The sequence below is a fragment of the Leptosomus discolor genome, chromosome 9 (assembly GCF_034619465.1).
Source record: "Leptosomus discolor isolate bLepDis1 chromosome 9, bLepDis1.hap2, whole genome shotgun sequence".
NCBI classification, from domain to species: Eukaryota; Metazoa; Chordata; class Aves; order Leptosomiformes; family Leptosomidae; genus Leptosomus; species Leptosomus discolor.
The window spans coordinates 44787714-44813491 of record NC_141399.1 but is presented as its reverse complement, the minus strand read 5'-3'; the positions used below and the strand labels follow the sequence as shown (position 1 = coordinate 44813491).

General features: G+C 40.5%; 1 protein-coding gene across 1 annotated transcript in view; it reads left to right on the top strand.

Moving 5' to 3' along the window:
• COL4A6 (collagen type IV alpha 6 chain) overlaps positions 1 to 25778 on the top strand; it is a 96720-nt gene that overhangs the window by 27008 nt on the left and 43934 nt on the right. Inside the window, exons 3-4 of the mRNA XM_086470687.1 lie at positions 20848 to 20982; positions 23076 to 23120. Of these exons, the coding sequence (XP_086326813.1) occupies positions 20848 to 20982; positions 23076 to 23120 (180 nt within the window). The remainder of the gene's footprint in view (positions 1 to 20847; positions 20983 to 23075; positions 23121 to 25778) is intronic.

Below are 25778 nucleotides of genomic sequence, written 5' to 3'. Positions count from 1 at the left end.
TGAATTATTTACTTTTTGCCTGCCCTACTTGTTATTTCTTAAAATAATCCTCTGGGATGCTAAATGTAAGTTGATTCTCTTCAACAAAGAGTTTAACTCACATACTTATTTATTTGGAAATGTTGGTATGAGAATAGATGTAAAGTAAACTGTGAACAGGAGAGTTATGAGAATTTTATGTTTCCATGGGATTCATAGCTGCTTTCCTATCCTCTCAACAGATCAGCAATAGAAATATTCCCTGTGAAGGAGCTGCCTCTCTTCAGTGTTTGATTAGTTAAGGAACGCTGTGGCCAATGTGGTTTTACTATGTTACTGTTTCTGGCGTATGAAAATTTGCATGAGAAAAAGCTCAACAAAATTACTGTCTTTTCATCCTGTCTCAAATCACAAGGCCACACAAAAATGATTTGATTTTATAGAAGATTAATGGAATTAATAGAAGAGATGGGAGAGGAAATGTATTACTGCTCACCTTTCGGTGGTCTCTTTGTGAAGGAGAGTAACATAGCAATGAGAAATTCCTTCTGAGAAGAAATAGTACAGTTTTAATATCCCCAAATTTTTGGCTGCTCTTGGCCCCATCTGAATTGTCTTTAGTAAATGCTTGTTGTGACTTTAGGCTGAGATTTTTCAGAAGCCTCTAAGAAGGGTTCTGAAATCGAATAGGATTGAATTCCTTGTTCCAAATAGTGATGGGATTTAGATCTCTTAATGTCATTGGACCTGTTGAGAGGTGTAGCTATTTTATTTCTTCTGACAGCAGAGTGACCAAGGAGTGCCTGTTGTACCAGTCATCTTCACGGAGTGGGAAGGACTCATCACTTCTCGCATTCTGAGGGGATCTCCCAGTTGAATGTCCCTACCAATTCAGTGTGTGCTTCTGTGGTCACTCACCTTGTTATGGTGGAGCCTTTCCTTTTTAATTCCTTCCCTACATCATTAAGGACAACATACTCTGTGGTCACCTCTCATACAGAGAGGAACTGGTTCAGCCAGGTAGCGTTGAGTTCACACTTGTAGCTGAATACAGCCAGGTTGCACAGGGGAGGCTTTCCAGCGCTGCTGGTACCAAGTTGTCTTGCACTCTAACTCAGGCACCGCAATGAGAGTTTCTAAGTGTGCGAGTTCTCGGCGTTGTAAACAATAAGAGCAGCTGTAGGGAGACATTCAAGCTTGCAGCATAAATACAGAGAGACTGTGGGAGAAGGAAGCTAAAATGACTGCTTTTCCCACTATTGCTTGTGTCATCTTCAGCATTAGTTGTCATTGTCAGACCCAAATCCAGTAATAGCACTGACAGCCTCGCTGAAGACACAGAAACGTGAACAAAAGCTGAGGGCAATCAGGACATTGCAGGATTAGTCTTCAGAACAAACTTTTCTTCAGGGAGTTAGTGGACATGTGTGAAGTTACTTAGTTTTAAGAAATCTGACTTGCAGGTCCTCGTTTGAAGTGGCTGGAGAGCCAGTCCTGCAGCAAGCAGAGTGTGGTAGCGTCTGTTTTGGGTGGGGGTACGTGAGGCACAACAGCATCTTCTCGTGGTGTCTGCCATGGATTTTTAACTGGGGTAATTTTCCTCTTTGCCAATAGAAAGGAGCATGTTGCACAGGAAACGTGTTTCAAGAGCTTTCAGGAAAAGGCGCTGTCAGGTGAGAGGAGATTGCAAAACTGGACCTTATCCACGTACGCTCTTCAGAGTAAATCCTTCCTCTGTTCCTATACATTACGTTATTGTTGAAATACATCAGCAAATGTTTATAGTCAAGGAAGGTTTGTACTAACACTGTGTCATGCAACTAATCTGTTTACGTTATAAATAGGGAACACTAAGTTGGCTCCATTTTGCTCCAGATGCAAACATCTTATTAAATATTTATACATGGACTAGACTGTTTACTTTGCACCTCATAGTATAGTTGTATTGGGAAGATCCAGAACACCTGGATTTTAGTGAGATCTTAAGGAAAATTTGCTTCAGCTTTCCAAATTAAAGATTTAAAGCTCACTGAATTACTGGGTATATGACAGGAAAGTTTTAAATGGAGAAGTGTCAGTACTAGAAGTACATTTCTAAAATTGTGATTAACAAAATATTGGTGAATGCCAGATCTTGATTTCACTCTGGTTCTGCTGCATTCCTACACTTATCAGATAGAGAAGTAACAGAACATCAGAGAAATACCAGAGTTTCCCCTGGTTTGGCTTTGTTGGAGGTCTGTTCTTTACACTAGTGAAAACCAGTTGTTAGCGTTAGGAAGTCACTTGTCTGACTTCAGTGATGCTACTCTAGATTTGTGTGAAAAAAGTAAATGAATGGGGACCTGAACCCCAGTGTTGCAGGTGTGCTCGCTATGTAAAGCATCCTTTTATTTATTTAATTTTTTTTTTTGGAGAGGCTGTAGATCTAACCTTCCTTTCCATCTTTAGGTGTTAACTATACATATGTAATCTGATATCCAGAAGTAGAGACTAGTGTGAGAACAGTTCCACTGACTAGGCAGAAAGCAGGGAAAAAAAAAAGCCTGAACTTACTTTGCAGAGGATAATCCAATTTCTTGGTGTTGAAACACTGATTGCCTGTGTGTTTTAACAGTTGTATCACTTGAAGAAACATGTAAAAATCTTAATGTTTTTTAAGCTACAAAAGTGTGGGTGAAAAGCTTCACTGATCTGTAGAACAAAAGCTACAGCTATTAAAAGCAAAAGGTAGTTATTTGTGCATAATCTTGCTAGTTGTGTGTCAGAGAGACCAGGGAGCACTAGTTTTAAGGCACTGACAGTGTTTTTCAGTGTGCTCTCTAATCTTGCTCAGTCTGTACAGTACTGGAAGCATTGCTGCTGTTCGGTCATTCTGCAAATCTAGCAAGAGCTTGTCTGATCATCACTCACCTCCAGCAAATATCTGCTTGCTTCACCATGAGATGTGAACATAAAGGAATGTTAACTGTTTCTCTGGAGTGTAGTGGCCTGGGGTCTTAGGCAGCTTTGAATATAAATGGCCTCTGAACAAATTTACACACATTTCTAAGATCTAGTGGCCTTTGCTTTCTCCTAAATGCCACTGCATATCAGAAACTCCCTACCCTAATTCTTTCTAAGCACAACTAGCTATTCAAGTTACAAACTTTGGAGGCTTTCCAAAGCCATAGCAAGCACCGCTTGCTTGTCAGAACTAGTAGGGTTTACTCTTTTTTGCTAAACATATAACATTTGATCTGATTTTAGCTTTGTGGAGTTAATGTTTTAACCACTGTATTCCAAGAGTGAAGGAGCCTTATTCTTGCAGGATGAAGAACTGATGAAAAGTATTTATGACTAATAACGTGCTTTGCTTTTTTTCTGGTGAGTCTTTCTGAGGTAATGCTTCCTATGTTTAAATTAGTTTCCAAATATTTTGCAGAAGTTTTGGAAGTAAACAAAACCTACAGTTCTAGGTAGATACTCTTAAAATTTGCTTTGTCCCTGAATGTGTTTGGATAGCATTTAAGAGTTGTATGTGCTATATAAAATACGCATTCCAGTCTAAACAAAAAGTATATTTACAAGTTGTCTGCTTAGTTTAATTTTTAGTTTTGCCATGCAATGCCCAGAGATACTGTTCTCTTGATAGATCAGTGTAAAAATATCAGAATTTCCGGATGCTTTTGTGTTGAAACCTGACCAGAAAATTCAATTGTGGAAGAGATTATTGTTTAAATCAAATACTTTTTGCTTACTTTTCACTTGACTACTTTTTCCTTGTGTTGAACTTGCATAGTACTACAGAGATTTCTTACACCATCTTTGTAGAAGGATCAAATTATTCCAGTAAATTAGAAATATCTGTCCTGTAACACCTATATTGATGTGGGAGGTAAAACACTATTTCCATCAGAATTGGAAGACAGTGTCCAAACAGTTTATATTTTAAAAGGAGCATTTGTGCAACGACTCTAGTTTCTTTGGTCTGATGATTGTTTTCAATATTTACAGTACAGCACGGCCTGGGGCCTCAGTTACACTTTGGGATCAGTTGTACTACGTATAAATAACAAAAAAACACAAACCCTGCACCAAAGAACTTTTCTTCTAAGCATTAAATGTACTGATTTTTGGAGAGAAGCACACAGCTGGGACAAAACCATGGAACTGTCCCAAACTGCAGCTGGACACAAGGGCAGATTTGGGGTTTTACCCATCTGCTTTCAGCTGTGGAGTATTTGGACTTAGCATTCACTGCAGACATAATGGGGATGTTTAAAGATCCATTTAATGGATCCACCATATAATTAAAATAAAAAGATCCCCAGTATACATGCAAGCAGTGTTGAAGGATAAGACACTCAAGGAACAGGAGCCAGGGAAGGAGTCTGGGAGTGTGTTGGTACAGTCTGATTCAGGCCAGCACATCGATTTAAGTGGCCTCTACCCTGGAGCTGACTCCAGGCTTGGAGTGGAGTGAGGTAGCATCTGGCTGTCCGTATGTGACCAAGTGAATATGCTCTCAGAACATGCAGGCTCTCAACAGAGTTAAGGAGCCACAAAAACACCACAAGAAGCTGTGGAATGTCCTATTTCTAATCATTAGAGCAGGAAGCAAGATTTAGCATTCTTTTGTTTAATTTAAAGAAAGATCACTAATTTGACCCATATTAGATGGCTGGATGTATGTAGATCCCATAATGTAAATGGACTTACAGTCAGTGGTGCAAGAGGTCTTCAAGATAATATTGTCTCTCCGAGCACTGAGTGCTAAATACAGGTGAGGATCCAATCTCTCTTGCCTTCATGGAAGGCTGCTAGACTTGCAGATACTTACAAAAAAAAACAAACCTGGGGCTGCTGATACTTTGAAAAGGATATGCACTTCACATAACGCTTCAGTGGAGAGGAAAAGAAAATAGTTGGTGTTAATGGTTAGTTGTTTCTTTAACAAATACAGTGGGAGCTGTTAACACTAGAATAGTATAGTGATAGAAAAAAGCCTGCTATCAAACTAAGTAATACTGATTTGATACTGACAAATCATGATCTGGAGAATAGAAGAAGTCCCAGATTTCTTCCCCACTTGCTGTTGCATCCAGCAACACGAAGACAAGGAAAATGTATTTTTCTTTTCTTTTCTTTGTTCAGCAAAGACAAAGTTTCTGCGTAGTTAAATTTCACTTCCCCAGGTTAAAATAGCTGTTATTCCAGTTGACAGGTAAGAGCTTTGACACTGCAGTGTTACTTGTGTCCATAGAAAAATTTTGTTTCTGGAAAAGAGATGATGATGCAGCTTTTGAGACTCGGGTAAAATCCCAATGTTCAGGATGTAAGTCCTGTGCTTGGGCACACCTTCTGTGAGAGCTGGGAACATGAAACCCAGGCTCTGAGCCTGCCTTTCCCATGGTCACCTGTGAAACTGCCGTTCAGCATTTGTGTGTCTGTTTCCTGGCTTCATCATTTGGAGTGGTAGTAAAAGCTGGGAGGTGGCCATCAGATTCACATAAAAACCAACTAGCAGGAGTCTCCCGTGCACATCCTCAGTGTTTAGTTTCATGATGGGAGCAAGGACACGGTCCATTCCCTTACCACAGTTGAGCCACTTCACCTTAGCCTACACATAGGACTATTTGTTGACCTTTATGGGATTCTCTCGTGTGTGTGCTTCAGTGTGTGCTGCAAACTGAAGGTGGAGAGCATAGCTGTGCCTCCTCTATTTCTTACCACTATCTCCTTTCTTTTATTTCTCAAATTCCTTTTCCTTTATTCTGCTTTTAAGCCTTGACCCTTTAGCCTTCCTCAGCGGCATGATTCCTCTGAGGCTTTGGTCAGCAGACACTTGCAGAGCTGGCGTTTCCAGTCAGTGGAAGGTGTAAGACAACATTTCTGCTGATGCTCATTCAGCCAAGCAAAGATCAGCTGTGTTGGCCAGAGCAATGGCAGTGAAGGAGTGATGCACGCTGGGCCCGATTCTTCTGTCTCTGGTGTCAGGGTTGTACTTCACTGAAGTCTTTATTTGTCTGTATTGATGTTGGTGAGAAGACACTGGAGTCTTCATATGATCTAGAACTCTATAGAAGTGGATGTTTATTCAGAGATCCAGATGCAGAGTATGCATTAACTCGTATTTACTGTTTCGCTGTTGTTGCTGGCTAAAAGATAGGCTGCTATAAATACCTACAGGGATTATGAACAACTTAATCTTGTTTCTGAAGGGGCTGGTATGTATGTGTGTGGCAGAGGGCACAGTTTGTTGCACACCATGCAAATACAGCATGGTGTGAGGCTTTAAAAAATACCCTATGGAAAAACATTGCTGCAGATAGCTGTGGTTTAACTGAAATTGGAGTCACTTCGTGAACAAGGGAAATATAAAGCCAGTTTGTAGCAGCGATCAAGAGAGGATTCTTTTTTCTCTATTCATTTAAAGTATGCTTTGCTTATTTTTCTCAAACAGCAGTCTAATGATTGTTCCCTAGCTGATGGCTCTGGGGAAAGGGCTTAGAGTAGTTTGTGTAGCTCAACAGTGGCTGTTCTGGCTGCAAAAGGAGCACTGGCAGCAACTTCCAAAGAGTCCTGCTGAGTCTGTGCAGACCAGATCCGCTTCCAGTGCTTGTCCTCCCAGGGTTTCTGGGGGTTTGCAATTTTTTATGAGCTGCTAGGAGGCTATTTGCAGATCTGAGGCAGTTTTGGTTCCTCTAAAATGACGTGTCATCATGTTGGTATGTAGTAACCCTACTCTTTGATGTAATAGGATGATGCCAAACCAAAGCATCACTGCATTGTGGTGTACTGGTCCCCATTCAGTATACTTTGTTAGCAGTTTGCTGTCTGAAACAAACCCATAAAAGGACTATGCTCTGAACGTTATATCTCTCAGCCCTTAGATCATTCCTGTCATTCCCTGAGCTCCAGGTGAGTACAAAATAGAACAAGAAATGCAATGTTGTCTTTCAGACCAGTATGGCTATATCAACATAAGTAATAAAAACTGAAAGATGTCAGTATTTGCTGTTTGAAATGAAGAATATGCATGCAAAGAGAAGGAAATCAAACAAGACAGTAACACCTACTATCTTTTTTTCTGAAAAAATGGCAAACAACTTGTTTTTGTAAAAGGTGCTGTCTCTCTCTACAGACTTTTCCTGATTTCTATCATTATACTGTCCTGCTACAGTAATTCTTGAACTACTGAACTTCTAAACAGACTTAGCCAAAGCTTGGAGTTGCCAGCCATCTGTCAGTTACAACTGGGTGAAGACTGCTCTCCTCTGTCCTATCTAGACATCAAGATTAAGGCCTACGAAAGATTTCTGTTTTTTCAAGTGAGAAGCACTGTGACTTTTGTATGTACATGTGGATAAGAGGTGTTTAAATTTATGCTGTTATTTCAAGCCTTTTTTCTTGGTTTTATTTTTTGTTTCGGATATGTGACTTGTAAGCATTCTGAAAATGATCAGAAGCAATTCCAGCTTTGATTAGCAGCTAATTTAAAACAACGGATGAGCTACCGTACCCCTGCCTTTGACTTGTTGATACGTTTTCTTAACTGCAGGATACATTCCTAAACTTTAAATGTTTCAGTTCTGCTTAGGTGCAGTGAAGGCCATTGTCTGGCTTGCTGTCTTTCAGAACAGGGAACGTTTTCTCCTTTCATTTTAAGAGGGAAGAAGCTGCTGAGCTGCTTTGGAAATAGTGGGCTGGTTATTGTCTGTCTAAAGCTCCCTAGACCTGTGTGCAGGACAGCACCAGTCAGGTTATCCCGTCATCATATACAGATCGCTGATTATCACACACCAGTGTTTGTGATCTTCTGCAGCACTGCTTCCTTCTGTCTCTCATCAAGGCCCAATGAGCACAGACCGTGACAGGTAAAATCTTCTTCCAGACCTCAGATGCTCCCATACAAAGAGCTGTGCTTAATCCCTGGCCTAGTGTGTAATTTAGTAATCTGCATGGTCATGAATTCCAGGGATATATGGGCAGGAAGCGCAGAGCAGTGTGGGTAGCAGGGCAGGCCTACAGAGTCATTTAAGTCTTTGTTGTATTGTGTAGCAAGGGATTTTGGGGACAATGAGACCTGTCTGTCAAAGATTAAGCAGACTGGAAGTGTAGTTTATACCAACAAATGAATGAAGCTTTTTGGAGTGTTAATACAGCCACGTAGTAAATGTCCAAGGACTTAAACATACAATTTATGTGATGACAAGCAACATTGGAATTAATCATTTATTCTATATACCTTAGGCAGTGGGAATTCAAGTAGGTGAAGAGTTCAATTCCGTCCTTATCTTGATCAATATGCAACACTTATTCGGAGAAATGAAAAATCCTCTATTTTTTTCTCTCCCTGACTTTGGTTTGAAGTTATTTTTGCTAATGGCAGTTTATTCTCTGACTCTGCCTGGTAAACTAGCCCCTGACTGACTGGCGCTTCTTTATCAGGCAGCGCAGTAAAATTTTGCCTGGACCTGCTCTGCTTAAGCCTCTAGAGATAACTGGAATCTTGCCAAATGTTATGTTTGTAGATCTGCAGACCTCTAGTACCCCCTATTCCTTCTGCTTTGGTCTATATATTTCCAAGCAATGTGTGGATGAGAATTCACAGACTCCATTTTTTCCCTTTAAAGTGGATTGTTTACATGTTTGCAAAACTCCCCTCAGCTCTGCTGTGTAACAGGTCTCAGGGAAGAGTTTTTGTTTTAAATCTGCTATCTTGAATAAGCAAATGGTTCCCATGTGAGTTTTAAATCTTGACTAATATTATCTGTTCCATCTGATAACTTTGTTTTTAGCAGAACCCTGTGCAAGGAAAGCCGCTCAGACCTTTCTGAAGTGCCAGGAACATGCTGGGAAGGCTATGGGAGGCAAAATGTAGGGGAAACTGCTTGCAGAGAATCTATTGTTCGCCACTGACCCCTTACTGGACAGATCTGTGAATGGCCTACTTTCACCGCCTGCCTTCTAACTAGAAGCATCCTTTGGGGCTGAATGACCTTAGTGGATAATGAGAACTTTTGCTGTGTTTCTGTCTTGTAAACAGAATGTTTAGCATGTGGAACATGGTCTAGTGACTAAAATAGTTGGTTTTTTAAATGTGTGTGTGTTGTTTGGGTTTTTCATTTATTTTATTCTCCAAAAAAGGCTACTTTATTCACCAGATGAATACTGTTAATACATGCTTCGGTAGTAGGGCTTAGAGGTAGCTCCATGCTGCGTAGATCAGATGACAGTTTCAGACTTGGTTTCAGAATTACATTGTACCAAGTACTAAAATTGGTTGTAATAGCACAAAGACTGGATATTGGACAGGGGAAGTGACATAAATAATCAGTAAGAACAAAGGAAAAAAGACAAGATTGTTTCTCTGGAATATCACTTTACTTGTGGCAATTTATAGATAGGCATTTTCTGTGTAACAGTGAAATTTAGTAGAATAATTAGATGTTCCAGCGTGATAAAAGTGAGCCAAAAAAGCAGTCTTAAGATCATGGTCCAGAATAGGTTAGGCTATGACTTGGATTGCAAGCTGAGTTAGAGGAAAGGTTCAGATTTTCAGTTCAGCTATCTCAGCATCTTACAAGCCTGTTCTCTCAGGAACTTGAGACAAATTGAGAGAAACTCCTGAAGGCAGGATTGGATACAGGCGTTTAAAGCTGCTTTTAGAATACCAGTGTTACACTTGTTCCAATTATCTATTGTTCATATTCTAATGATTCACTGTACATTCTGCAGAAACAGAGAACACAACGACAAACACTAAAAAGTAATCTTTTTTTAATTATCATATTAGTTACCACCTGAAAACTCACAGCTATGTTTTATTCCAAATATTAAAATAAGTCTGTGCTGTTTTAGTTAGTATTAAGTAGTTTCTGCAACCAGCTTACCAACCAACCAACTTAGTACATAAATTATTACAAAATGCAGAAAGACCAAACTAATATCAATCTAATATGAACAGCCACATTACTATTACAAAAAGTAATAAGAAGATTCAAAGGCAAGTTGTTACGTATGAAGATTGTTCTATTAGTTGATAACTTTGCAGCATTTAAACCAGGGTAAGTTTTTCTACTTTAGCTGGAATACAGTGAAAACATTAACAGCAACACAGGAAACTTCTGTAAGTGTGAAAACTAGGGGAGTAACAGCCTCAGTAGAGCTACAGCTGCTAATTAAGAAATTAATATAATATTATGATATCTCCATTAAAATGGTCCTCAGTTATGTTCCTTTGAGAGAAGTTGTTGCTTTAGAATAGTTACCATGCAAAATAAGTGATCAGTCGCCCTTGTGATGTCATACACTATATTTATCACTTTTTGCTCAATTCCATCTATCCATTTTTTTGATACAATCTGTTCGGATCAATTGCCGTCCAGTGACATTTCCAGTTAGCAGTTCACAATTTATTGCTAGCCCCCTTCAAAGTAGAAGTAGCAAATCAAGTGGAAGCTAAGAAAGTCTTTGGGATCAAATACAAGACTCTCTTCTGTAGCTGCGATGAACTGAGTGTTTCTGAACTGTCCAAATATCCCATTCAGACTGAAAGCCTTTGCCTGGCAGAAAACATTTTGAAGGTTTTTGAATCTATGCAAAGTAAACAGATACTTCATTGAGTGAATTTTCTTTGAATGACCAAATCCCTCCAGCCCTTTAATATAATTTAAAAACGGGTTTGGTTTGGCGTTGCAGCAATCTGGGAATAGATGAGCCTAGCCCAGGCTGCACACTCCAGACTTGGGTCTAAAATGGCCCAAGAGGGGGAGCATTGCTATTGCTAGCCTAGAAGAACCTAGGGCAGGATCTTGTCTATCCACTCCAATGCTTAGCAGGGAACCCAGCTGGTAAGCATGAAATCATTGTCCTCAAGACTGGTACCCTTTAACTTCTTCCTGGCTCTTGATTAATGAGTGGTTTCTCTCTGGAAGTACATGAGGCATGAAATCTTTGCTAGAAGTCTTTAACTGAAATTTTTGCAACTGTTCTTGTACATCTCTGTGTTCTTCTCTTCTATGTGGCTGTTCCTGTAAAAATACTCCTAAATTGCTGGTCTTAGATGCATCTTGTGGAAATGAGTTCCCCAGGATAATTGCCAGGATTTAAATAGACTGGGAACTTAGTTTAGCTGCTGATAGAAAGTAAAGCTGGGAATAGCTTATCTGTAGCTGGAACCGCAATGAAAAACACAATGAGTGAAGTTTCTCTAAAAGGTTGATGAATTATTTTTTTGTCTTTCACATGAGGCCCTTTAGAAAGGCCAAGGCGGCATCGTGTAGTGGTAAGAGATCACTAGAGCTCTGTAACTTGTTTCCATGCATGGAAATCTCAAGGGGTTTTTTGTTTTTTCGTTACTGGTTTCTTCATCCTCATTCCTTTCTTTACTGGTTGAATGTCATGTTTGGGGAAGTTCTGGTGCAAAGAGGACACTCTCTGTTCCCACAGCATGAGGGAAGTGGAAAGTTCTCTGTATCATCCACAGAGCAGAAGGGGCTTCTGTAACTCCTTTTCCGTCTCTTCATCTCATGCTTCTGGATCGATTCCATATCTCTGAGTTATCTCCGTATCTCTCTGTTATTTGGGGAGCAGGACACAGTGTCTTGACTGTGTTTGATTTCCAGTTCCCAGGCAGAAAGAGAAATGTAGTCAAATGTAGTTATAATGTAGTATTAGAAATTGTGAGGCAGTGGAAGAGGTACTTTTGAACTTTCTATTACCAATTTTCTGTTCCTTCCTTCCTGTACTAGTCTTCCATTTTCAAAATCCCTCAGCTCTTAAGGGTGCTGCAGAGGCTGATGGACAGAGAATTCTGCGTGTGACAAAGCGAGTTACCCACTGAGATGTGCAGTTCCTCCCGCCCATTTGCTTCTTACAGACTTGAACTGCCTCTTTCTCAACGCACAGCCTGGACTTTCATAGCCAGTGCCTATGTGGGATGCGTGAAAGTCAGCAGTTCTGCCCCTCGGCGCATCAGGGAGGACCAAACCATCCTATCTGCTACGGAATAGTTGTGCTGGGAAAATGCTGGTACGGGCAGTCTCTTCCTGCTAGATCTACTCCTTGCCCACAGCCCTGTTCTGCCTCTGAGGGAGCACTAACTTTTCACAGCCTTTGCTTGCAAGGGAATTAGAAATTTAAAAATCAGGTTTGTTGTAAAAGAAAGAACTGGAGAGGAGCCCAAAGCAAATTAACAGATCTGGACACAGCAGAGCCTGAGGGGGTTTGGAGTCTGTTCGGCTTCAGCATGTGGCTGAACCCTCCCTGCCTTTCTAGATACAATGTCCCTTTAATAGTCTTAACAGGCCTGACACTGGCAAGATTTCACTTGTTCAGTACACTACTTAATACAGCTAATTTTCTACTGACAACATTTTTTTGCAACAATGAATCTTCTGTCACTTGAATCCATGAAGAAGGCAGCTTGGAAATGCCAGCCAGAGGGGGAGGTAGCAAAAAGCTCATTGTAGCTGTTCACTTAGTTCTTTAGAAACACGTCAGGCTTTTTTGGTTTGTTCTGTACGGTGCTAGGGGTAAGTGGAAGGGAAAATAACATAACACTGCGTGTTCTTCTTTCCTCGTGAGCCCATAACAGAACCCTGAAAAAGTTGTGTGTTGTAGGGTGTGTCTTCAGGAGAATCAGAAGCTGTGGTTTCATGGGCAGCAGTCCTGATGTGGCTGCCCGTGAAGTCACTATGATTCAATATCGGTTTTCCCAAAGGGACTTGCCTAATATCTATAATTAGTGTGGTATTGTCCTCAGTAATGAGTTAGGTAACACACCCCCCCCCCCCCCCCCCAAATGGTTTGTGAAAAATAGTCTACTTGATCTTAGCAAATTCGTTGGAGAGACAACATGTATTGTATAAACAAGTGTACACATAGGACACGCTGCAACGCCTGTAGCCTGGTGTTGGAAGTTGTATAAGCTCAGTTAATAAACTCCAGTGTGTGACTGAAGTTCATCCGTATTGTTTGTCATGTGAAAAACAACAGATAGAAACAACTAGAATATAAGATAAAACTAAGTGATCCCATTTGATTGTCTGATTGCAACAAGTAAGTTATTGAGTAAGAGCCAACTTTAAACACAGAATGTAAAAGTGGACTGCAAAGTGTTTCTGGGGAAGAGAAAATTACTGCCAGAAGTAAGGGTAGTAAGGCTGAAGAAGAAGAAAGCAAAGCAGAGTAATTGTGGACTTGCCCACCTTTGCAGGTCACACTTGTGTGTAGCATATCACTATGGATTACTCAAGAACTCAAGCAATTTTAATTATTCTTTTAATTCACACAGTTTTTAGTAAACATGAAAACTAATTATAACCAGTTCACTGATCCTTTGCTAGAGCAGTAGTAGTGTAGATACCTGCTGTTCTGTATCGCTTTACTGGCCTGTAAGAGGCAAAAAATAGTTGGCAGTAGAACCAGTGGCATCTGCAGATCAGTCTGGTTAGAGAAGAGCCCTGCAACCAAAGCCAGCAGAGTTGGGCTATAACCCTCGCTTTTCATTCAACCCATCTTCTGTTTTGGGGACTGGCTGCTGAGGAGCTGTCGTTTCATCATTTTCTACTGCCATGCTCTCGGAGGTGACTTGTGTTCATTCTGGAGAAAAAAATACTTTGCATGTGCTACCTTGTCTACTTTCTTGTACAGCCATCAGGAAAATGGAAAGAAGTCCTAGATAAACCCTGTGTTTTCTACTGAGATAACTAGTTCTTTTGTATTAAAATTCAGCTCAGGACTTGTGCTGCTGTCAGGAGATGTACACAATATTCAGAAGTGCCCTTCCCTCAGTTAAGGGCAGGAAAATGTTATGACAGCTGCTGTCCTATGTGAACAGGTCAGGGAACTGTAAAGGCTTTCTAAAACATTTTTTAGAGATTAGGCACCAAAGACTTGAGGGAGAGAAGATGAACTAAGGTTGCAAAAGACCATAAAATCTCATAAACCATTCAAACCTTTGGCTGTACTATGCTCTTTTGTTAAATTAAAAAAAAAAAAAAAAAAAAAAGCTTAGTTCATAAGTAAATTGAAGTCAGTTAGACCTCACTTGCTACAACATTTTTGCTAAGGTTTCATAATTGCGTAATCTATCCTTTCAGTATAAACCCTATTTTTTGGAATGTTGGTGAGTGTAATGTAATGCCAGAGCTCCATGAGGTGTGGGAGCAGTTCCCACCTACTGTTACTCACCTCCTCCTTCACGCCTCATTTCCTCAGTTGCCTCTAAGTCAGGCTTAAACACGTGTGTGATTTCAGAGTAATGCCGGTTGTCGGTCTCATATGCTGTCTACATGAGTTGCTCTCCATTTGTGTATGAACCTAGTGTTGCCCTTCCGGTTTAAAACACAAAAAGGCCCTAAAGATACCAGTCAAGCTAACAAAAAACCTTTTTGTTGCAGTAAGTAGTGAAAAGTTCATGTCAGATGGCTGTTATCACCTGAGCCTCGCGGCCAATTAGCTTAAAGAAACAGTGGGTAAGCTGGGGATTCAGGGGTGATCACCTTTGCTGCGGTGATACTCTGGGATGCAATTCATCAGTATTTAGTCTCTGCAAACCATGACAACCGTTTCTTACAGTTTCTGCTGAAATAAGGGTATAATTCTGAGTGATGACCATGAAAAAGGCAAGTAAGTGTCATTCAAATAAATAGTGTAGCTCCGTAAAAATAAGCTTAAATTCATAGTTTTCATACAATAGTCAATCATTTAATTAAAATACAACCTAAGTCATCAGTAGGCTTCATAAATTCTGCTGTTTGTTCTTTGTTTTAAAAAAATCCCCATGAATAATATCTTTACATTTCTGTCCATCATTCTGTGTGACGCTCAGTGCTACCCGTGGGTCCCCTTCTCTCTGGAGCGCAGCGCAGGAAGGCGATCGCCTACCCGGCGCATCTCTCCCACAGATGTTACAGCCCACAAGTGACTTTCACTTCCTTTCATGTTATCTGTGTTCTCTGTGGCCTGGAGCCTTCCCACATGCTCTTACTTTCTTATCTAACTTGGACATTGCAGTACATCAAAGTAAAAAACCTATCTGAGTTAGTCATCCTTTTTGACTCTCTTACTTTTTTTGAAAAAGTAGTTTTCTACTTCTAGGTTATGAAGTATAAAATAGATTTAACACTGAATCACTCCTGGCATTGTCTGTGGTGAGGAAAAAGACAGCAGTATGTGGTCTCTTTGTGTGCTATAAATAGAAATAGCAAATATGTGGAATTGATTGGATCAGGATGTTCCATGAAAGTTTTTAACTGGAAATTGAGCATTCTAAAGAACAGACTTTCAGAGACTTAAATATCCTATTTAAAAATAAAGATCTTTAAAAATATTAAAAAAAAAAAAAAAATGTCCAGGGTTTACACACAGTTCTATATTTATAATGTGGTAAACCTTCCATTGCAACTTTATGTTACTGAAGTACAGGATTCAAGAAGCAAATGGTTTATGGAATCAAATTTCATTGATTTTTTTAAAAAGCAGTTTAAAAATAGGGTGTAAAATCATATATATATATGTGCATATCTGGACTTTTATCACCTAGATTTTCCGCTTGCAATTATATCTAGTTAGGCTTAGTGGAAGTAACAGAAGTATTTTTTGAAAATGGAGTTTATCACATGAACTAAAATTGGAAATTATTATGAGGAACAGCCTGCAGTTGCTCATTACTACGTTAAAAGATTGCTCCTAAGATGACCAGAGCAGCCTTGACAGTCTGCAGTGTAAGCATGCCAAGCGCTGCTTCTCATAAACAGAAAACTTCCAAAATGAATTATGATATTAATGAATTTCACACAGTACAGGAATAATTTGCCTCTTTTCTTAAAAATAAATTTAAAAAAATTATTACCCTGATATCCTTCCTTAAAAACAGAGATCAACAGGGAGAAAAAACTATGAGATTTTTGGGAAGGTGCTGAATGAAGTAGGATTGTTGCACGGGATATTTTTTCCGGTCCATTATTTCTGTGTGTATATACAGTTTTGTGTATTCGTCTCATGCTGTGTGGGTAAAAAGCTGTGTAGAGTAAATTAGATGACAGAAATAAAGAAGCCATTTTGAACAAGACTTGCCCTAAGTTTTTAGAGAAAAAACTGAAGAATAATTTTCTTTAAAAGTACAAAGCATTTTTCAGTAGGGAAAATAATTACTTACTCTGGAATGTGAGCAGGGCACTAGATACCTGACCTGTAATTTAGGAAAATACTGAAGGGTTTTTCATCAGTAATTATTATTATTACAGTAGAACTGTGGGGCCCCAGTTGAGCCCAGGACTCTCTTGTGCTAGGCACTATCTAGCAAGAGATAACCGCTGCCACAGGAATCTCGCAGCAAAGGCAAAGCAGACCAAAGAGGAGAAGGGAGGAAACGGAGGTAGAGAGAAGTGGAAGCCCAAGGTCATGCTGCTCACTAGTGGACGCTGCTGCCTTGCACCGATAACTCACCTATAGCCACTTCATCCGAGTTCAGCCTGAGCTGTCTGTCACCTTTGGTGACACGGCATGCCCGATCGGAGAGAATGGCCATGATTTCAACAGGTAATGCCGTCTGTCTGCGTGAAAGGGCGTCTCGAAGGAGCAGCCATGGGACGGCCATGGACAGGCCATCCTGTACAACATGGGAATCGGGTACACAGATCTTCCTTGAAAGGTTCAGGGTAGGTTCTGCTTAGTGTATGCAGGATATGAGAACATACATTTTTAGGGCCATAATGATGTCATGGTTGGCTCTCTGGTTTGCCTTAGTGTAATCAACAAAGTATAAGATGCTTCAGACTACAAAGCATTTGCTCGTGAAGCAAATCTTTGCACTAGCAATTTTTTGTGTCAATAAAACATTATTTATGGGGGAAATAATGGATGAAGAAATAGAGAGTGTGAATAAGACCCTTTTTTAAAATGTGGTCACTGAATTCTTATAGAGAAGGAGCTATGTGTTAGTTTGAGAAAACATGAACATCTTGAAATTCAGTTGCTCTTCTCATACGCTAGACCTTAATTTTGTTTAGAAAAATAATAATAATGCTTTGCTGCTGGAAATATGGCAGACTACGAATTTTCTAACTGAAGTAGGGATTGGTTCTACTTACCTGGTCAGTGGTCTTCTGCTTAGTTACTAGTTCTGCTAAACTTGTCTCAGTCTGTGAGTTCCAGTAGCCTTTTTTGGTGATGAATCACTGAGCTCGTATTTGATAGTGAGTGAGGCTGATAGAACTGTCCCCCAGGTAAATAAGCACTTGTATGATTTTTTTTCTCCCTGAAATAAGGGGCATGTCCAGTGGTTCCATAGCACTGCCACGTGTGTTCCTTTGCACAGCAATGAATCAAATAGATTTACACTTTATTCTCCAAGCTCACAGAGGCGATGGGGGGAAAAAAAGAATGTTTGGAATTTGCAGTGCTATGTGTAGCAGCTCTGCTTCAGTGGGCGAAAATGTATGTGGGGTATTAGAGTTGGCAAAAGGGGTAGTGACAATAGAGAAACGGTGATGTATTTGATTGTGTAGCAGTAGAGAGGCCCCATCATTACCCACCATACTGGCCTTTCCTCATGACTTAAATTAAAAGGGTGAAGGGAAGAAGGCACGTGTTGCAGAACCTTTTCCATCTTGAAGGACACTGCCATCAAATTACATTTTCAGGCCGTTTTGTTTTACCGCCTTCTGCAGTGTGGTGATTCAGGAGCAATGGGAGGTTTCTATCCCAGCCGTTTTTTGCTCTTGGTTACCGCACATTGAGAATGGAAACCTGAACGTCTGAGACGTCTCTGTATTTTTAATGGTTTGCAATGGCTCAGTGCGTAACAGAGATGTATATGACTCCTATTAACTTGTGGCACAAACTTGGTCAAAATCCTGAATTATCTATGGAAAGGCTGTGGTATATCAAGAAATAATGCCATGTTTTACCAGCATCATATTAATTACAGAGAGACAGGCATCTCATTTGGTGCTGCCTGTGTAGTAAAAGCGTCGTGCATAAATATGTTTGAGAATGCAGGTCGTGGTTTTCAAATACATGAAATTCTAATGAGCATTTGAGAAAACATTCACAAGTCACAGCAATTTCATAGACTTTGTCCTTGCTTTGTGTTACTATCATCTATAATTTTCCTTTTTTAAAAAAACAGTTGTCATGCAGCAAGGAAACCAAAATGATACCGTTTACATTAATTACTAATGGCTTTTCTACAGGCTACTGGGCTATATATATTGAACAATACAGATTAAAAATGGGGAGCTCTGTTGATTCACTGTAGTTTCTGTTTGATATAATCCACATTTTATCTTTAAGCTCGCCCTCACTGCTAAGAGACGTTTTATTCTTTTTATCCCTTGGATAACTAAGAGCAATCTTGATGCCAAAGCACAGTAAAGATTAGGCACTTAACTTTTTACCGCAAGGTAAACTCATTGAGGTCAAACAGTAGTTCCACCTGGCATTGAACCCGGTAAGTTTACCTTGTAGTACAACCTGAGTCTTCATTGTGCTTTTATCCTGGAATTGCTCCTGCACACCACCGTGCCTGCTCTTTATAATGCTTTTGTCTGGGGACAGTTCATGGGAGTGCTACTGAGTGACAAAAAATGCTGCTTTTTTAGCAGTGGAGGCAAGTGCTTTGTTTCAGCATAGAAAACATGATTTCCATCCACATAGACTTCAAAAGAAACAGTAGGAATTCTTGAGAGCCTGATTATCATGGCATAATCACATTATCAGAGAGATTAGAAGCACTTTACTGTGTCTTTATGGTTTAGTGGCACTCTATGGCACTGGACAAAATCTTCAAATGCTGTTAAAATCTTTCTCGTAGGGCACTAAGGCTTTTTACCGAGAGGCCCTGAAATCACAGAGAACATGTTTAATTCTTCTGTCAGAGAGCTGCAGAACTGAACACAAGCAGAATGTGTAGTTACTGGTCTTTAGTGTCTCTTCTCGGTATATTTCTCAAAGTGACCTGCAGCAGAGCAAATCAAAAGCCTCCTAAAATTTTAATTCCTATCAGTTCCAGTCATTGTGAAACACTGTCATTAACCAGGCAATCAGACTAATTGAATAGAGAAGCAATTCAAACGAGTAAGGAATGCACAGCGTGCTTTCTTTAGAAACCTTGGTGGACTCTGGGATGCTGTTCCTTTTGTAGGTGGTGGCTGGCTGTAATAGTGACGTGCCCATTTTTAGGATATGTCTCTCTACTGCTGTGCTGCCTTGAGGTAAACAGCCCACAACGCATGTCTTGTGAGATGTTGCCTGAAAGACTCTGAATAGTTTGTGACTATGGGAAATTAAAAAGTTAAAGCTGAAACTGAAAGTAAGAACACAGCACGTGGTTTTCATAACGTGTTCCTTGTTGTGTACGGTTGCCAAGGACCACTGAAGATTCGGGGATTAATGTTGTGATCGTATGGTTCCCAATATAAAGGATTCCATTGATAATTAGCCCAGAGTGGAGAAAGCTAAAAATAATCAACAGAAAAGCCTTTTCAGATGGGAGCCCGTGCCTCTGGAAGTGCACAGTATGGACAGTGTCTAGACAGAAAAGGTATGAAATATAAAACATGCACTTGACCTCAGTTAAAAGGCCAGGATGAAACAATTACAACAGAAGGAGTGACAGGGGGAATTGCTGCACTTTAAAAAGAAAACTACTCCAGTAGCGAAGAAACGTGCAATATGGGACAAAATGTTTTAGCCTAAACAGGTTCTAAAAATGATCCTGGCAAAAGAATTTTCAAAATCACTTACAGTTTATTTTGCTTTGCTTGATTATTAACATGTAAAAATGTATTTTTAAATTAACTGTAAAGTCTTTTACCTGCCAGGGCATGGAGCCAGGATTTTGTATGTCTCCAGCTGAGATTACTAAAACACTTGCAGCAGGGAGCTGCATTCCTTCTGCTGTTTAAGGAGTTAGGGAAATAGAAGGGAAACACACTGCCATGGGCATGAGTGTAAAGGAGAATTGAAAGGAGGAGGAATTTTTTTTTTTTTTTTTTTACTTCCTCCTCCTTTCTATACCTTTTAATGCAAGGCTTGATTCTTTGCATGGATAACTTCATGTAATCCACTGGCTGCCTTGTCAGTAGAAAGCATAGCCCTAAACTGCCATTTTCTACTGATACTTTGGGGTCTTAGAGTCTGTTGATCTCTTTCAGGTTCTCTCAAAATTAACCAAATGAAAGTAAAGGTATGTTAATACAAAACTCCATGTTAAGTGTTCGGCTGCCAAGAGGCAGCTTCTGAGTCTAATATGAAATCAGAGCACTCACAGCAACAGTTTTTGAACATTGGCTTGTTTCAGAAACAAGTACCAGACTATTCTGCACATGCATTTAGTGACAGAACAATGAAAGTTCATCAGTCACATACGAGTCTCTGCAGCTGTAGAAAAGGCTGCCATCTTCGGGCAACGCTCAGTCATTGCACCCTGCTTTAGGTGCTCGAGAAATCAAAATCCAAACCCCAACTATAAGGTAACCAGAAGAGCACAGTGGAATCAATCCCAGTCTTGAGCCAACCATTGTATTGGTTTCAAATACTCTGAAGTGTGCTTTCTGACTGCATGAGACCCATTCGCCTCTTGCCTCTTGTGTTAGCTTTCCGTTGTGCTTGATCTAAGGCATAAGCAAAATCTTTTTGTACTTTGCGACTTGGAAATAGAGCGGCAAACTAGAGAAGTAGCAGCCAGTTTGATCTCAAAACACTGTTGTCTTCCCTCATTCCTCCCTACAGCAATATGGGTAGTAATAAATCTTCCAGGAAAAAGGGGATACCCTGAGAGGCATCAAATTGTGTTAAAGATTGAGTTGGATAAAGTGATTGCAAAGGAGCTTGTGAACATGATGCATTGACTTATTTTTTGTTGTATATTAGGGTCGACCAGGACCGATTGGGCTTCAAGGACCGATCGGTGCACCTGGATTTACTGGCCCAGAAGGTTTGCCGGGAGCAAAAGGTGAGAGAGGAGCGGTGGGCCCCCCTGGACCAGCTGGACAGAAGGGCGACAAGGTAAACTCAAAAGTAATTTTTGTGTCCTTGCGATAGATTTGTGGCATTGTATATATTTTTGAATAGATAAAGATAATCTTGGACTATCTGCCCAGGGGTAAGAACACAACGGCATTTCATTCATATCTTTAGAGAATCCCCTGCTTTTATTTTTGAATGAGAATATGGTTCCTAAAGCTGCTGAATGTTGTAGCCATGCTGGTGGATGAAGCATCACCAAATGAGTATTGCTGTTGCAAGTAGTCTTTCACTTCACGTGCCCAGGGGTAGATGGGTGTTATTCACACTACATCCGGAGAGACCTGGAGCTGTTCCTGTGTAGAGGAGACTGAGTTGGTGTCTAGAAAAGCAGGAGGAATGGGTACTAAATGAAACCTGCAGTTCAGTTTTACAGGTGCAAAGTTATTTATAACAGAAGGAATATTGTAAACTATGAATAACGCATAAGGTGTGAATGCAGTGTGCAAGAATGGGCAGAACAGCAAACATAGAAATGTCTCAATGCACTTAGGATCTCTTCTGCTGTGTCTTCTTAGGAAGGAGGTATCAAAGGGGGAGTTTGAAGCTGGGCAAAAGAATGAATGGAAGTGTGAACAAATACGTTCAGTAATAAGGAGTGGGTACACGTGGATAGTTCACCTGAAGGGAAGTTTACATTGTGTGCCAGGCATATGTTTGCATCATGACTTCTGGGTTGTGTGCAGAGGACTCATTGAGTCCCACCGCATAGGGCAGAGCGGCGTATGTGCTCCCACCGCATAGCCTGACAGAGGTTATGGAGTGGATTATAAAATGGGAATGTCTGCCATTGTCTGATGCCAGGGCTGGGATGAGATTCCTACTCTCAAACCTGGAACAAAAGGAAAGTTTCAAGGACAACATCATGAAAGCTTAAAAAAGAGAGGAAGTCCTACATGCTGTGTCTGGTTTCTAAAATCTGAAGGAAGTCTGGGACATCAGGACAAGGGCTTGCATTCTGGGACCATCCTTACTTGATGCAAGGGGCTCGGGTCATGTGTGCAAATAAGAAAAAGACAGATAGTTTAGGTACTAGGACCTGCAGAGCAGAGTTTGTCTTCCATGTTTTCCCAGCTGCTGATAGGTGAGCTAGCCAGATGAAGACTAGCTCAATTGTACTTTCATATGCTGCAGTTACACCCTCTTCTCATTTAATACTAGTCAACGTTGCAGTTCTAGTCACTCTTTCTCGTAAGACCTTACCACGTAAACTGAAAATGATGACAATGAAAGTCATTGCTTCGGTGTCGCATTCATCTGAAAGGCAGTGAGGTATTCAAAACAAGGACTGAGTGCCAGTATGGGTGATAGCATTTTCATAATTCTAGCAGATAACACTAAAATCATCAAACACAGTTTTTGAAAGACACAGAAACCTGGGATAGGAAGTGGCCTTTAACGACTGGAACCAATTTCCTTGCCCTGGAAAAATCCCTAATTTATGCCAGAACTGCTGTTTCTATCTATATGCAATAACAACATACAGTAAGAGTCTGTCTTTTTATCCTTCATGGAAGCAATATACTTTACCTTTACAAAATAAGAGCAGTTTAGGCTGGATATTCTGCTTACATGGTCTGTTTTGCTACTATCCAGAGCAGTAGAAGCAACAAAGTGGTAATTACTTGCAACTCAGCCAAGGATGATCTGAAGTTAATACAGTGGTCTGCATGTCTCTGGGTGGTGCTATCCAAGTGTAGACAGAAAAACCCGTAAGTCCTGTTGAAACTCATGGAAGGTCAAGTGTGACACTGAGAGCTGAGCTTATACTGGATTGTTTATTTTCCTGGCATCTGCTTTTCCCCAGATGTGCAGTAGGAGATTATATTTTTACTTTAAATTGCCTGATTAAAACATTCCTGAAACACTCATTTGGCATCCAGTCAAGCTCAGATGCTCAGTTCCTATCTTCACTGACCCCTGCGGTCAGAGAGAATCTGTGTGAGATAGTTTGCTCCTTTTGATTTCAAAAGCTGAAGTCCAAGACTGAAAATGTTGTGGTGAAAAGTATCTTACAGGTAACTGGAATATACAGCTTGATGAAGTGAAATGTAATGTGTACTCTTTTTCTTCAGGGCCCAATGGGAGTTCCAGGATTTCAAGGCATCAACGGGATCCCAGTAAGTTTGCCTATGTAAATATAAATCACCAAAATGTTGTCCAGGACCAAAAGCACATAAGCACAATGAGACTGTCCTTGAACGTGCATAGTGTATCTTACAGGTGCTTGCTTCTCTCTGGAAGTAAATGTCATTGTTTTTTAGTCTACCTGGTGATCCCATGTTGTTTTGTAAGAGGTTTGGATCCTGTCATGGGATGGTAGGAAGTTGGTATGTTTTCAGGAAGTGAGCCTGAGTTACGTGGGGATCCACTGAATCATTGATAAACTTTTCTTTCAGCACCATGTTCTCTCAGCACCATGTCTAGAAAACACCATATCATAAAATCATTGACTTAAGGAATTGAAAGGGACCTCAGTCAAACAGGCATGATCAGCTGTGCCTCAGGTGATTTTTAGTATGTGTTTCCTAAGCAATTCTTCAAACCTTGTAATGGTGGAGACTGTAATTTCTCTTGCCTAACTTCAACCTTTCTGCAGGTTAAACTTCTTAGTACCTTACTCATCCTGGACACAGAGAGCAGATTGTTCCCTTTTACTTTGTAGTAGCCTTCTTGTAGGTGATAACTGTTATCAGGTGTCCCTCAATCTTCTTTTGCTATGATGCAAATTAAGACACTGATTAGAGCTGGGGCCCTCCAGAGAATCCTTGCTTCTCCACTAGGTGCTAGTTCCGCTTTAGATCTGAGCCTTTCAGAAACCTAAGACATTAAAGAGGTAGTTGCTGCATTTTTCAGGTGATGGGGGTAGGTAACCAATTTCTCTGACCATCAGGAGGGGTTTTTTTTTGTTGTTTCTTTCATTCTTCAGAACTTTAACATTCCAGTAACAGTTGTTTCCTTTACCATACAAAAAATTATGTGCCTTGAGTGTTTTGACCAGATTTCTTTTGCTTTGGTTTTCCCCGGTGGCTTTTGCAAAGATGTTTTACAGACGCTTTACCTCAGAGGAGTTTTAGCTGGGCCAGCTTTAGAAGTTGCCACAAACTTCCTTGCTCTCTCTACACCGTTTAGCTCACTCTGCTTTCTCCTTCTGGTATTAGAATTCCTTTTCTATTCTTGATGACATTTTTCCATTTTCTGTATCCTTGTGCCTTCAGACTATACTCATGGTCTTTCTTGTCTTCCCTACTTCCTCAGCTGGCCAAGAGCTCCAACAGTTGGGCTGTGGTTTCTTACTTCCTATCAAAAACTGAATTGTTTTGATAGATTGGCTGAAAATGCACAGTTGGCCTGTAAATGAGCTTGCTTGATTCCAGTTCCTTCCTGGCCCTTGTCCTTCTCTCCCCCTCTACTCATCCTTGCCTGTTTTCTCTCCTGCTCTACTCCCTTGCTGCTGGTTTTTTTTTCATTTCCCACCAGCCAACTCTCCAGCTCTGAAAAGAACAAGCTGTTCCCATAACACTTAATTTAATTGAACACACTGTGGGAACATGCTGTTCTTAGGGTATTTTTTCAGATGAGGCTCTGGAGAAAGGGGATTCCCAACAATGAGGGGAGGCAGAGATACAGCAGCAGCTACTGCCAGGTAGTTGGCAGCAACAGGCATTCCAAGAAGAGAGTAGGGGAGGTAGATGAGAGGATTCAAAGCCTCCAGCATATGCAGATCTGCTCTGTCTGCTTTACAGTATTATGCAGGTGGGCAAATGGGAAAGAGGCAGATTTTGCTGCTCATGAACAGCAAAGTGCTTGCCACTGTGGCCCTTCTGTGCCACAACAGCAGGGCAGAAAAACGGGGAAGGGAAACTAGTTCATACTGTTTACATTCTAGCCTTTGAGATAAATACTTGCATTCTAGGGTGAAAATAGCAACCACCACTGCTTGAGAAAATATTTATGCTTTTGCCAGTTGCATTTCAGGATAGGGAGTACCTTAGGTTTGTTGTGAAATGCATGTGAACACATACACGTTTACGGGGATGTGTGAAATGTAGCGCAAAGGAGAGAGACCATGGGTGTGCTGATACATGTAAGAGAGAAGTAATAATACACTGCTGTCTCTGCATAAGAATTAACATCTAAATATGAAGAGAGATTCTTTGTAGTATGCAGGTATGTTAGCTTGGGCAGGTATATTTTAGTCATGGCCAAAGGGCTGCAAGGCTGTGATTGAGGGGAATCCCACTGTTGACCTTAAAGGAAGTGGTGTTCCACGGAGTTCCCTTGGGGAGTGCTGGTGGCAAGTAAGTCGTGTTGTTGCAGCTGGCCTCACTAATCCCTTTAACCTAGTAAATACAGCAGCTACATGTGTTTATTGCTACCCTTTTGTGTCCCACTGTAGAAGAAACCGTCAAATCCTTAGCCCTACTCTGGAAGTTTATTTTTTCCTATAGGACAAGATTTAAGGATACCTCTGGCAAAGGCTGGAACTGGAGCAGGGAGGTGTATATAGCTTTTCATGAACTGTCCAAGGAGTTCTAGAAGGAAATATTTCTATGAGAAGTGAGCCCTTGTCTGTACCATTAAACCCAGAACTACATGGAGAGGCGAAGTTCTCTATTTTGTGACTTTCCTAGATGAAACGTAAGCACTTGGTGATGGCCTTTAAAGGCCACTTTGCTGTAGCAATCCGTGAAACTGCTTATTCAACTAGTTTTGTGTTCACCCTTAATTGCATTTGTTTCCTTGATTTGAAGTATTTGTTGAGCTCTCCTGTTGGG